This window comes from Azolla caroliniana, unplaced genomic scaffold, assembly GCF_043228905.1.
Source record: "Azolla caroliniana isolate FFs.n. ecotype wild unplaced genomic scaffold, voAzoCaro1.0.p SCAF_1, whole genome shotgun sequence".
Classification (NCBI taxonomy): Eukaryota; Viridiplantae; Streptophyta; class Polypodiopsida; order Salviniales; family Salviniaceae; genus Azolla; species Azolla caroliniana.
In genome coordinates this window covers 33,935,890-33,950,067 of record NW_028230436.1, presented here as the reverse complement: position 1 = coordinate 33,950,067, position 14,178 = coordinate 33,935,890, and the positions used below count along the sequence as shown (strand labels likewise).

The window sequence follows — 14,178 nt, the reverse complement described above, 5'->3', positions numbered from 1 at the left end:
AAAGACAAGAAGGTCGTGCTTGATCGACTTTATTTCACATAGTCATCTAGTAAATTGGTGGGATATGGGATCTAGTAACTTTACTATCATTTCAGCATCATTTGAGGCTAAGATTTAGGAGTTTGTCAATTTATATTTCCTAGTTGGAAGCAACCAACTTTAGTACAACTAATTTTATTTTTATGTATTTCATGGGTAGTAGAGAAAATGCTCGCAAGACATTTAGGTTAGTAACTTATCACAAAGTAAAAGAAGAAAGATTTATATTTTGACATCATAGAAGCTACTTACAACATGTTATTTCACAAAAAAAAACCATTATTCAATAAAGCTAGGTATTATTAGATGGAAGGTACATTGTTTAATCATTGATAATGAAAGAACAACATAATTCAAATGTATAGAATGTTTAATAACATGCTATAATGAAAGAACTACCTTGAATGATTTAGTAATGAAGAGAAGCCTTTTTTATCCATAGGGATTTTAGAATGAATGGAGTGAAGTCCATGCATGAGAAACCCATGATTTGACAGTAGGTTCTCAAAGAGTCTATTCTTGTTTGTAGAGAGAGACAATATCGACATCCATGGCAAACCAAATAGAGACTCTCGAATGGAACCTTCCCGCCACATGCTTAGTAGTGTAAGGATTTTATTACTATTTTTAAAACATAGGAAAAGAGAGTTTAGTAGATAGAGAACTTAATTGTATCAATTGCTTGAGGTAACTAAAGAAACTTTGAGACTATATATAAATGAAAGCAAGCAATAGGTTATTGATGTACTTTTTGATCAATTGTTTCATATCGACCAATATACACGGAAAACAAATCATTTGAAATGGAAACTAAATCAAAAGGGACAAGAAAATCAAGAACTCTCCAAAAGTGTGTATGCACACTTTATGTAGGTTTTTGTTGGAAACTAGAGAGAAAGAAAGCTCATGAGAGAGGCATGTAACAATTGATAAGTCTCTCTCTCTCTCTCTCTCTCTCTCTCTCTCTCTCTCTCTCTCTCCATATTAAACAATCAATCATTGAGAGCATCTCTCTTTGCATGGCCCCTTTATTAACCCACCACCTTCCACTCTACTATCACTAGCCCTACTCTCTCTCTCTTTCTCTTCTCCATCTCAAATGGAGAAGCCATCTTGCCTTCTACATCCACTATCCTTTCTTCTTGCCATCACGATCATACTAGTTTCCATAACCTTCATAACCACCAAAATGCCTATGGTTTCATGTACTAGTAATAACAAAAATATGAACAACCACCACCTTGACATTAGTACCCCTAATTTTACATCTCTTGATCATACACACATGAATATAATTGATGCATGTTGGAGAAACAACCCTAATTGGGCAGATGATAGAATGGCTCTAGCTAATTGTGTCGTGGGATTTGGTAGCCATGCCAAAGGTGGACAAGGAGGAGAATATTATGTAGTCTCGGATCCGTCAGATGATGACCCTAGTAATCCGACACTTGGCACATTGCGGCATGCCATCACACGCTTGACTCCCCTATGGATCTACTTCGCACATGACATGAACATCACCCTACAAAATGAGCTCATATTTACAAGTGACAAAACCTTAGATGCAAGAGGCACAAATGTGCACATATCCCATGGTCCGTGCTTCACAATTCAAAATGTGAGCAATGTCATCATCCATGGTTTGCACATCCATAATTGCACCCTTGGTACACCTGGTCGAGTCATGAGCTCAAGTGCCCACATTGGGTTTCGACAAGGATCTGATGGGGATGGAATAAGTGTTTTTGCCTCCAAGGACATTTGGATCGACCATAACTATTTTTCCTCATGTCACGATGGACTTGTGGATGTAGTGCATGCCTCCACACGTGTCACTATCTCCAACAACCTCTTTGTGAATCATGATAAGGTGATAGGACATATTTAATGATATATCATATAACATATGCATTCTTTCCTTTTGTATATAAACATGGAACATATTTGACATGGTATATTCTATATGTGTAGGTCATGTTGTTGGGTCATAATGATGCTTTCATAGATGATAAAGCAATGCAAGTTACTATCATCTTTAATCATTTTGGTCCTGGTCTTGTGCAACGAATGCCTCGGTAATAGATACTCTTCCATTCTTAGATAATTGTTTTATGTAGCCATGCCATAATATAAAATGCATTACTCAAGTCCCAATGCCCATTCTTTGCATAGGTCTTGAATTGTGTAAATGCGTCACATGGTATATCTCATTGTTTACACTCCTTACGTGAATAAACTTCATTGTGAATATCAAGATTCTCATAGGGCAGAAGACTGATTCAATCATCGTTGTTACTACATAGATAGACATGCAATTGTTATGATGTTGTAGTATGCAATTATATGTGTAGATTTATATAAAATATGTAAGGCATTGTAAGTTTCAACATGGTATCTACAGGTGTCGTTTTGGACTTTTCCATGTTGTAAACAATGATTATTATGAGTGGAGTATGTATGCGATAGGTGGAAGTGCAAATCCTACTATCATTAGTCAAGGGAATCGTTTTCTTGCAGCTTCTAAAAAGGAGGTGTGTTATTTATCTACTTCAAGCCATCATTACTCTATAAGCAAAACCTCAAATGCAAATGCACGTAATACATTGTCAAAATAGGCCATCATCCACTCTTATATTTCAATTCTTTTTCAATAGAATAAGTTAACAAGTAACAATAAAAAGGATATGTGCTTAAATTAATTTAAATTGGGTACTTACATTAGATTTTCCATCTCTAATTTTTCATATCATTAAATTGGGTACCTGTGGACGATTCAAAGTCAATTCTGGCATTTTTCATATCATTAAATCATTAAAGTTAACAAAGTATTCTCAGTAAAAAAGGGAAATGTTTAAATATTTTCACATGTTACATCCTTAGTTGGCATTCTTTTGTCACATACAACTTAGTAGTTACTTTCCTTCAATTCTTATTATAACAAAGTTTTGGTTCGTTATAAGTGCCATTGTAGAGCATAGCAAACTTAAACACATTTCTTGAATTATTGAAGGTTACAAAGAGAGAGAGCCAAGGAAATTGGACGGAGTGGACATGGCGATCTTTAGATGACACATTCTTGAATGGGGCATACTTTGTTCAATCAGGGGCACTAATAAATGTAGAGAGGCAATATGGTCAAATTGGATCAAGAACATTTGCACCATTCATGACAAGCAATGCTGGACCCTTAGATTGTGTAGTAGGAAGTTCATGTTGAACTTCATACTACATACACTATATGGATTAATAATTCTTGTTATTTTGACTATTAATTATTTCTAAATATTTGATTATTTTAACCAAACAAACCTTGCAATTGGTATCTTTGTGGCACAAATGTTATCCTTTTACCTTCCTCTTCAAAGGAAATTGTAAGACCCGATTTATGGGAACACTAACTGCTTTTATACATTTGGACTAACCTTTTGTTGACATGCTTTAAGTTAAACTTTCCTAGTTATAAGCAATATATGTGAACATTTGCAATTATTTTGGCGACCAAGCAATTCAATGTTGCACTTGATTAAGACTTTATATGCAGTGATCTACTTTCTTCAGTCAAATGTTTTTTATTGTTCCCTGATATTATGATTTTCATAGTTCTAGCATGATTTACATGATGATATGTCTATCGTTGTCTTCCTTAAACGTCCAACTTTTGTTAATGTAAAGTCATACACAATGATATTCACCTCACTAATGTCAATGATAGATGTATTACAAAAGTTTAATGCATCACCACATCCAAAACTTTACCAATCCAAAATTAGCACAGGTCATGTGTAGTTATTAATATCCCCACCTTAAGTTCTTGCAAGTTTCGTTGTCACCTAAGTTATGCTCCTATTGTCATCCTTGGTTCCACATAAATGTGTCTTTGTTGTGGATGAACCAAACTAAGAAGATCAACATTAAGTGCTTGAAGTGGTGATTGAGACCACAAGAATATTTTATAGACCATGTAAACGACATTTTTAAGGTTCAATGATCATAAACACAATTATTGATTGTTTTTTGTTGATCAATGAAGAATATGTTCACCATAAAGTATCTTGTCATGCAACATAGCTCTTTGCATTATCGATATGCTTCTTTTTCTCTTGTAAAAACAAAGATTTTAGTACAATTAGAGTTCTGAACATTTTTAAACATGAAATTCATACATTTGAAAAAAAGAACATTTTTAAACATGAAATTCATACATTGTATTGAGTTGATGTAAAACGTAGAGTTTTCATTACAATTTGATATGATGCATCGAATTCATCTTCTGAGTTTTTTTGTTGGATTAAAAAAAAAAAAAAAACAATTTGAGCTTGAGTTGATGAAAAACTAGAGTTTTCATCACAATTCGATACAATGTATCGAGTTCATGTTTAAAGTATTTTTTAAACATTATTTATTTATTATTATTTTTGGTTCTTTATGGGAAAAAAAAACTTTAAACATTAATTCAATACATTATATTGAATTTGTGGTGAAAATTTTGGTTTTATCATCAGTTCAAGCTCAATTTTTTATTTATTTTAAAAACCAAAAAAAACATGAACTTGGTACAATGTATCGAGTTCATATTGAAAACTAAGCTTTTCAACACGAACTCGATACAATGTATCGAGTCCATGTAAAAAATTGAGTTTTCAACATGAACTTGATACATTGTATCGAATTGTATTACGAAGTTTGTGTTTTACTATTAAAGTTTGTGTTTCACAAATAATCTCTATTTTTGTAATGAATTTCTATTTTTTTCCTAGATTTTCCATTAGAAAAATTGTTCGATGGGTGTTTTTACTGCATTATTTAGTGTTTGTTTCGCATAATATTTAACAAAAATTCATTAATTTTGTGATATTTCGTATCTACCTATCTCTTTTTGCATTTAGAGCCCTTTTCTAGAGTTAATCTGTCTTTAAACAAGTTGTTTGAAATTACTTGTTAGTTCATATAATTGAGTTTCTCTATATTTTTAGATCTTGCGCCTACAAGGTCAATTGAAAATCAAGATGAGTGTACAGTCAAGAAATTTCGTTTGAATAATCGAGCCTCGCCTTTTGAATCTGCTCAATGTGAGGAAGCCAGTATAGCCAGAGAGTAAAGAAATATTGTTCAACAATAATATACCAATATAGTGACAGTATGAAACTGAGAGAAGTTAAATATATTCTTGATTTTCCTGCATCATTTCTTACACACCTTGAAAGAGCATGGAAAAAAAAGGACTACCATTTAGTGAAGGCATATGGTGTAGAAGATGGTGTCACTTTTAAGAAATTTAGCCACAAAAAGGATATCACCTAAGATTTATACTATAATGTCTATTGTGGTGATGTGGTTGAGATGATACGCATTGCCATCGAAGGAATACATATTATTGATTGTTGACATACCATACGGATTTTGTATGGTTCGATCAACATACGATGTGAACCATTTATGTTTAAACAACTTGAGACGATGGTGAAAGATTTCGCACAGACAATATCCTTATGGAGAATTGTTGTATTTCATAGCATGGACCAAGGATACTCTATAGCACAAGCCTTGAGATCTCATTGCCATGGGATAGAAAACCTTGCTCAGTAAGGAATATATTATCTTACATCAATACATTCTACTTAATATTGATATTTGTCATTTGAAATGTTCTTCAATGAAGGAGATTGGATACTAGATTTGTTCTTCGGCTCGGGTAAATTATTACAACTTTATTTGTTGTGCCTTTAGAAGTCAATATAATTTATGTTTAGCTAAAGCAATCTTCATTTTAAGTTGTTAATGTGTGCTACATCTACATTGAAGCTATTCAGAAATACTATTGCACTTAAAAAGGATGATGAGCAAGTGAGTTTCATTAACATGAGGATTAAAGCCTTAATATTTTCAATCTGCATCCCATGAACCTATTCATCCATTAGTTGGAGAACCTAGGGAGCTTATTGACTTTGCCGACGAGCTTTTTGAGGACCCTATCATTGCTAGCCTATGTGGAGTAGATAATACTGCACAAATTTTGTAGGGGAGTTCTCAAAAGGAAGAAGCGGAGAGCAATGTGGATACGCTAGTAACTATGTGATATGTTCAAATTGATATATTAGTTCACGTCAAAGTTTGACGGTTTATGAATATTGTCTATATTGTTGGAGTTGTGAATTTATGAAAATTGTTTATGAAAATTGTCTACATTTCTTGAGTTGTGAATTTATGGATGTTAATGAGCACTAAATTTATAGATGATGACACTATGGATTACAGTGTTACCTCTTATACTTAAAACATTTTCAAGTCTAACAATAGATGTCACTTCCACTTCTGGAACCTACATCTCCTCAAGATGGTGAAACCATTAATCTTAACTTGCGCCTTGAGTTAACCATTGTAATTTTCTTTAAGTTAACTATATTTCATATCTGTTGACCGTCAACATTTAAACATTTATTGAAAAACTATTCAATTTTAGAAATTATCATTTTGACACTTGTTAAATCTCAAAAAATCAGCAAATTTTATATCCTATTTAAAACATGTGATACTGGTGTGTCAAGTTTATGAAAGTACCTAAAAAAATCGCAAGATTATAAAAGGAATCTATAAGTGGAATGTGTGATCCTTCCACTTGTGAACGCAAACGTATTTGCTTTTGATCAGCTTACTTCAATATATTAGGGCAGTCGATGTATATACTTTCTTTGCGTACTAATAGTGGATGGATATGAATAAGTGGATTGAGTGCGAGGGTTTGGTCTTTCTCAATAGAATTGTCACTAACAGAACCCACAATAGCTATCTAGAAAGGGTTTGCTCCTTCTCGATAGAATTGTCACAAAGAGAATGCACAATAGATATCTAGAAAGTTACTAACTACTTTCATACACATTCTAGAGCTATTCAAAGATTTTCCTACTCCAATCATGTTTTTAAAAAAAAAAAAAAGGAAGATACACCTTAGTATATTACTTGAAAAGTCTACATAAGAAAAACAGAAGGAGACATTTTATCTCACTTCTTTTTGTAAGATACAAAAGCTAGTACATCTGATGATACAAATGATGTCATATATGAACAAGTAGAACAATACTTACTATCCACTATCCAACATAAATGAAGGTATGGCATAATTCCACTTTGGACCAGCAGTTGTCTCTGAAAATAATTGGAGTCCTTGCCATCGGTTCTTAAAGGCCACTTGTCGTTGCCACAAAACATCATCTAAATCCTGCAAATCATCATATTGGCCATGAAGTGTGTGAACAAACAACATCCAGAATTCAATAAGCATAGTGTTGAGCTGTATACGGGCATTGTTAAAAACAGAATCCTACTCCAATCATGTTATTGTTGAACCCACATCATATCACCCTAACCTTCGTTTATATTTTTTCAAGTAGCCTTAATTTTCCTTAGCTTGTGGTCATCATCTCTTATAAGTTCGTAGTGAATATCGAAGACTTTCCTTACTATATGTAGACTACAATTTTTGTTTGAAGAACAATGTTAACATGCTCATTCATTGCATTCCACAAAAGATGTTTCTGTCACTAAGTATTGTAATTCCACAAAAGTAAGATCGTGCATGATCGTGATCTTAAAATGTGATGATCTTTAGCAGTTGATGTATTGTAAAACCCTATTTAAGATGAGAAGTTTAATATATGATAAAATTAAGAAATGTGGTGTCAAGCATCATCTTTTCATAGTGCTACATGTGCTTCATTGATAAGAGTTTGCATTGGTAGAACATCATCTTTTTTGAACACTACACCATGGCTCTAATATATGTACACATATTTTAATAAAGTCGTAAATTAAGAAAGCACATTCTTTGTCGTATGAACTATTTATAAAAAGGCCAAATTGCTCCTTAACGAGTTCAAAAATATGTGCATGTGGTTTATTTTGTCAAGTACATTTTTATAAGAGTCACATGAGTGGAAATATATACTCTCTGTCGAACACAACCTTATCAACATCAATCACATCTCTCTAGATCACATCGTGGCATCAAGATTACATTCCTTGTAATGCATAGCACTTTGTGAGTTTTTAACTCTTCTCTTAATAATAATACATGCATATGGTACTAAAGACACATTGACATGGTGCTTAGTTAAATCTCGAGAGAAAAAGCTCGATGTCCCTTCTCGGATCACCTCTTTCCAAATGACATCATACCATCCTCAAATTTGGGAATTGCATGTGAGCTTGAATATTTTATCTATGTGGTCAAAGAAATGTTAGCACGCCATGCATTCACACATAATGGCAAAAGCGGGTTATCTACACATCTCGCATTAAACTATTCCGAACAGTGGGCTAATGATTACAAATAACCAAGTAATTGTCTACTTGCATGAGCATATTTCTAGCCATGATAGTCAAATCCGGGAAAGTCAAAAGGTAACGATTTTGTAAAAGTTTATTTTTCGCCAAGGATTGCTTGCCTGCAAAAAAAGTTAAAACAAGTCTGTTCGACAAAACCATGGATAAAATACAAACATTTGGACTTATATGAGCTAGCTTTGGAATTAAGTATTCCCTTAACATTATGTGGTCACGCACATCCCTAGATACGTCGTCTCGCTCAAACACAAATATAGAGAGTTAATACATAGGCAAATACATGAGTAAACAATTGCACTTTATAGTTTATAAACACCACGGCATAGACCCACACATGCACACATATGTACAATCACATATTCAATACTTACAAAGGGACACGTAATGTGTCAGTTGTGTGTGCATGTAGATGTGCATGCACATTGATGCATTTCCAGCAATAATAAAATGACATCGACTGGTCGAGATTGGTATCAGGTGCGCAACTTATACAATATATGGGAATGCACAATAGTGCCTTGCTGGCACAAACACGGTACCCAAATGGCTCTAGTACACCCTCACCATCAATCATATAAGTCTTTTAGATTAATTGAGGTGTCGAGATACCGCAACGTAGTTCAATAACTCCCATCATACTCCACAATCCCTAACATGGTCTGCGCAAGTAAAGATGGGTATATGGGTGAGTGGAGAGAGAGAGAGAGAGAGAGAGAGAGAGAGAGAGTTTGGGGTAACGTGGATCAAAAGTATATGTGTACAAAAGCGATTGTTTTTTTAGTTCGGAACGTGTCCGTTGGCAAAGATCTATTGGTTTTTCCGACCCTCGGAAAGTGTTCGGGCAAAGGCCAATACTTTCAAGGGGGGGGGGGGGGTATGGGTCAATGTGTGTGTGTGTGTGTGTGTGTGTGTGTGAGAGAGAGAGAGAGAGAGAGAGAGAGAGAGAGAGAAAGAGAGAGAGAAGAGGAGATATGTTTTATAAATAGAACTCAATGGCTACTCACTTAGCATAGTAGAGAAATAAGAGAGAATGATGATGATGATGGTGGCATTGACAGAAGAGAGTGAGCACATGTAGGAACTTTGGATCATTTTTTTCTGCATAGTTTGTTGTGGCATGCTAAAAAACTCCAAGGGCCTATGCGTGCTCATTCCTCTCACTGTCAATGCTCTTCAAAACTGATGCTATATCATGCACTCAGACAGGGGACACACCTAGATATATGTATGTATGTAAATATATTAACCCATCTATCTATATATATATATATATGTACACATCATATCAATCATGTCCCTTATACTGCATTACACATATTATGCATATAGTTCTTTCCAATTGGCTAACCTAATCTTCTACTTGTGGTCCTCCAAGTTTTGGGTTTCTTGTCCATTTATATAATTGTAAAAGATGGTTCTACACTATTGCTCCAATCATATGCTTTGTGATTTGTCTCATTTTGCTAGAATTATTCAGGCTGTATCAGGGTCTCAAATGTCAGCACATGCATTACCTCATGGAGGCCCCGATTCAAACCGGTTCAACTTTCTACTTCGAAATGGTTTAATGGAAGAAGTTTTTTTTATTATAATGAAACCATGCACTGTTTCAAATCTCGCTGCCGAATCCACTAGTTCTTAGTTATTCTATGGCACTCAGGATGCCAATTGAATAACTATATGCATTCTAACACCATGCTCAAAATTTGTGAGAAATGCATATTATGCTCAAACTTTGAATAACAATAATGCATGATCAAACTTATACACAAATTTCTTTGATCATATAATTTGGCGAGGTTCCACTACCTTGATAAATCAAACCTCATTGTTACTGCATTTTTTCAAACTTGACAAGCGAGATCATCGACCAATCCACCTTGTTATAAGGGAGTCAAAGGTCCGTACCAAGAGCTTATTGCTATAATAGTTCAATGCATTGTTCTTTAATATAAGTAATTGATGAGGCATTTTAACATCATGTAGAATTTGTGCCTTGAAAGCATTATAGACATGTAAATGTAAAGCTTTGGAAGCCTAGATGACATTGTCTACAGATCTATTGGCGAACTTGAAGATGGTAGGTTGATTGGTTCCAAATGCGTCACATTTTACTCACATTCATAGCTGGGATGAACATGCAAATGCAAATTACTCCATCGATGAAGAGCATTGCCTGCAAACAAGTGGATTGGCTCATCTCTAGCATGGGCATAGGATAGATACAAATGGTAATTCAACACATCCTATCCTTGTACATTTTCTAGCATTTTATGCGAGTGTGGTGATAATCCAATCCCTTATGCCTTTAACCATGTTTTCACTTATGGGAGCTTGTTGGGTTGTGCTTGCTATGTAGGTGTTTTCACTTGTTATCCACCATGTTCGTTCCTCTATTTAGGCTCATCCTTGTCCCAAAGATCACAATCACTCTCCCATGGACCTTAAAAATATATCAAGTTCTATCTATCTAACTTTGACATGTGATCAAAACTCATTTTGCAGGTTCACCTATGGAAAACTTCTTATGGCCACTCCTTTATTAAAGTGATTAGAATCTCAATGAATTTGTTGACATTAATGATGGAGGAAATCCAAAGTTCCCACTTTCCAAAAACTTCATTGGATTATTCATTCAGTATGGGCATCGATATGCAATCTGTCCAAAGGGCAAGGATGTAATCAATAACTCTATCTCGATTCTGAATCAAAATATTACAAAGATCTAATAGTCCAAATCGTAATTAACTTATTGTTAATCAATTTAGTTCACATGTGGCAAAACATGTAAGAACATCACACATGTTTTTGCTTAGATGTCAATAGTCCATACAAAATCGAATGTAAAGAGGATGCTTCATGTAACAAATTAGTATGTGTGAGATCTCATTGGTTAACGAAATTAACCATAGAAAATTAGTCCATCAACTTAAAAAGAGATCCTTAGCTGCTAGGTTGTTTTAACATATCATTCAATTGATGAGATTCTTGTTATCCATCCAAAAATATGACTATTCTTACTTGGAAGTATTTGGTTTGTAGTGAATGCTCCCAAGTCCCTATCATTACATCACAAATTCATTGAAGTGAGGCTCTAGGTTACTCAATTTCAGTAGATTGGATCCTTTAAAAGTTAAACTTGTGCAAATGTTCACCAATATATATCAATGTAAAGAATACATGACATTTCATAAAGATTTGCTGGTAGGTGTATTCCTCATCACATTATGTATTTGTAAAAACATGCAAACACGTATCTCCATAATTTCTAATGAGGCATTAAGTGTCCTCAATGTTGATAACACAACCACATGTTTTGTTGGGAAATGTTATGTTATCATGATTCACAAGCATAGGGGTCTACTATTGAAATTTGTTTTATTGCAATTTGCTCACATTATATTTTGATTTTAAGAGTTAAATCCTTACAACGTCTATTAACAACTATCTTAGGTTGTACTCAGGGATCTTTGTTCTAAGTTTTTGTCCTCCTAGAACTTTTGCTTGTTAAAAGTACTTTATTTCTTTTTTGGACAAAAAACTACTTGATTTCCTACACACGTAACAAACTCACATTGGTTTTTCATGTATATAATGAAGGGCATACCTTTGAACATAGATCTAACCATGAAAGAACGCAAATATTAAATCTAATAGCTAATTAAAGGACACTTCCTTTTTAGGTTCTTATAGCTCATGTTGAAAGGTTGTTTTGTTCACATTCTTTAGAAACCCCATGTGGAGAGATTACTATAACTTACATATTAAATCTGAAGAATAATAGTGGGAATCATCCAATACCGATAACTTTCTATGTTTCCTTTTAATCGTGATAACATGTGTCCTACAGTAAATCAAGACCTTTTGAGCACATGTGTAAAAAAGTCGAATATCTTAGATTCTATAAGCCATATATTAATAATAGTAGTGACCTTTTTTAGTGTCCACATGGAATCTCAAATAGTGGTTTGCACATGTGTGCCTAAAGTTTCACAAGGTTCTTTATCCTTGTTCATCCTCACCAAATCAGACAATGAAAAAGAAGGGAAGTCATACTAGCATGCATACAATTAATTCAATTTTCCATAATCTGTCCCTTAATTCATCACCAGTAATAAAAAAGAGGGCAACTATCATGAGGGTTCCTTCAATGTTTTCACTAACTACACAAGACATACATATGTGCACACGTGCAACTTACAGTTTATGTTGAATAGGAGATTGATGTTAACATGGATGGGAAATCAATTGGCTCTTTATGGAAATGATGTAAAATATGTATTGTTTCCTATTAATTATGAGAGGCAAAATTAGACCTCTCAGCATTATGAACTTCTAATAAACATTGTTAATGTCTATTTTCAATATCGACTATATTGGGGATTTCGAAATTGACTAGGAGTATATCTCTTATACTATTTTAAGTTGTAAACTAGTACAATAAATAACATATGTAAATGATGATAGTAACGTGTTTCAGTGACACTTTGCATGTAACACATAATACTTTGTTCCAAGGATGTATTTATTGTTGAAGTAGAGTTAGCCTTAACGAAAGTGTAGACTAGCCTTAATCATAATTATGTTAAAAACCTTTAAATACTTGCAAGTCATTAGCATTTCTAAAGAACTTGTGGAAAAGATGTTATAAACATATATATATATATATATATATATATATATATATAAACATTGAACGAAGCCTTCGATCCATCTAGGTGGGCAATTGTTTTTTATCAAGACGGATATCTAGATTGTTTACATTAATATGGCTTGTGTTGTTATTCTAGCAATATGTATGTAACTGAACATCAAGCTATAATATTTATACGACAAAAATTATTTGTTGAAAATATTGATGTGTCATGGATATGTTGATGGGTGATTGGCTTGTTCCATGTTGTAACCAAATCTCAAAAAAATTTGGATAATTTATAGGACATGGATCTTTGATGAATCAATCTACATTAATCTTGATTGAACGAATGAAAAACAATGGCCCCAATTCATAACTTAGAATCATCTTTTCACTAAATTGGCTCAATAAGGGCCAATGCACCCATATTTACTCCACAGGAGGTAGCGAGGGTGTGAGTGGTGGTGTATTCTCGTATTATTGTTTTATTGCGAATTAGGATTGAATCATTAAATTAATCCATGTATGAAGGAGCGACGAAGCAAATTAGGAATTTTATTTACTTATCCCTAGAGGATGTACACATACAAACACAACTGTGTGTGTGTGTGTGTGAATATGTGTATACACATATATGTAAATTCATTCATTCATACACACACACACACATGCATGCATGCATGCATGCATACATTACATACATACATACAAGACATACATATATGTAATACATTATGATTATTAGTCTATGGATGGGGATGATGGTGGTGAAGATGAAGTCAATGTGTGTGTTCGCGTGCAGTTGACATGAAGAGTTTGGGAATTCAGTTGGACGTATGTCTTTGTCACGACCGTTATTAATTCTTTCATATGCCTACATTTCGCCACGAGACAGAGAGAGAGAGAGAGAGAGACAGAGAGAAAGAGACAGAGAGATTGATGGATTGATGGATATGGCAGAGCTTGGAATGAGATGAGCAAAATCGGTCACACCGGTATAATGCCATTACTTCTTCCTCTGCCTCGCCCCCTTTCAATGTATGGCTACCTCATATACATGCTTCACTTGCTTCATCTCCATATTGTATTTCTGCATGTACATGAAATTGTACTGCATGTGTGCATATATCTCACCAGTTAGGTCTTCCCATCCACAACAT

General features: G+C 34.0%; 1 protein-coding gene and 1 long non-coding RNA gene across 4 annotated transcripts; both read left to right on the top strand.

Annotated features, from left to right (window-relative positions):
* The first annotated feature begins 1,123 nt into the window (after positions 1–1,123).
* LOC147869985 (pectate lyase-like) lies at positions 1,124–3,259 on the top strand. The gene is made up of 5 exons (XM_087335574.1): positions 1,124–1,146; positions 1,252–1,912; positions 2,014–2,117; positions 2,444–2,573; positions 3,053–3,259. Exons 1-5 carry the CDS (start codon positions 1,139–1,141, stop codon positions 3,257–3,259), a joined length of 1,110 nt encoding a protein of 369 aa, XP_087191700.1. The 5' UTR covers positions 1,124–1,138.
* A 5,659-nt stretch (positions 3,260–8,918) lies between these two features.
* LOC147869984 (uncharacterized) lies at positions 8,919–11,595 on the top strand. 3 transcript variants are annotated; one of them, XR_015531597.1, is made up of 3 exons: positions 8,919–9,059; positions 9,870–10,613; positions 10,888–11,595. It is a non-coding gene; the product is annotated as an uncharacterized LOC147869984 (long non-coding RNA). The 3 variants fall into 3 exon arrangements; XR_015531596.1 differs by having other exon boundaries at positions 8,921–9,059; positions 9,850–10,613; XR_015531595.1 differs by lacking the exon at positions 8,919–9,059 and having other exon boundaries at positions 9,274–10,613.
* Positions 11,596–14,178: the final 2,583 nt, after the last annotated feature.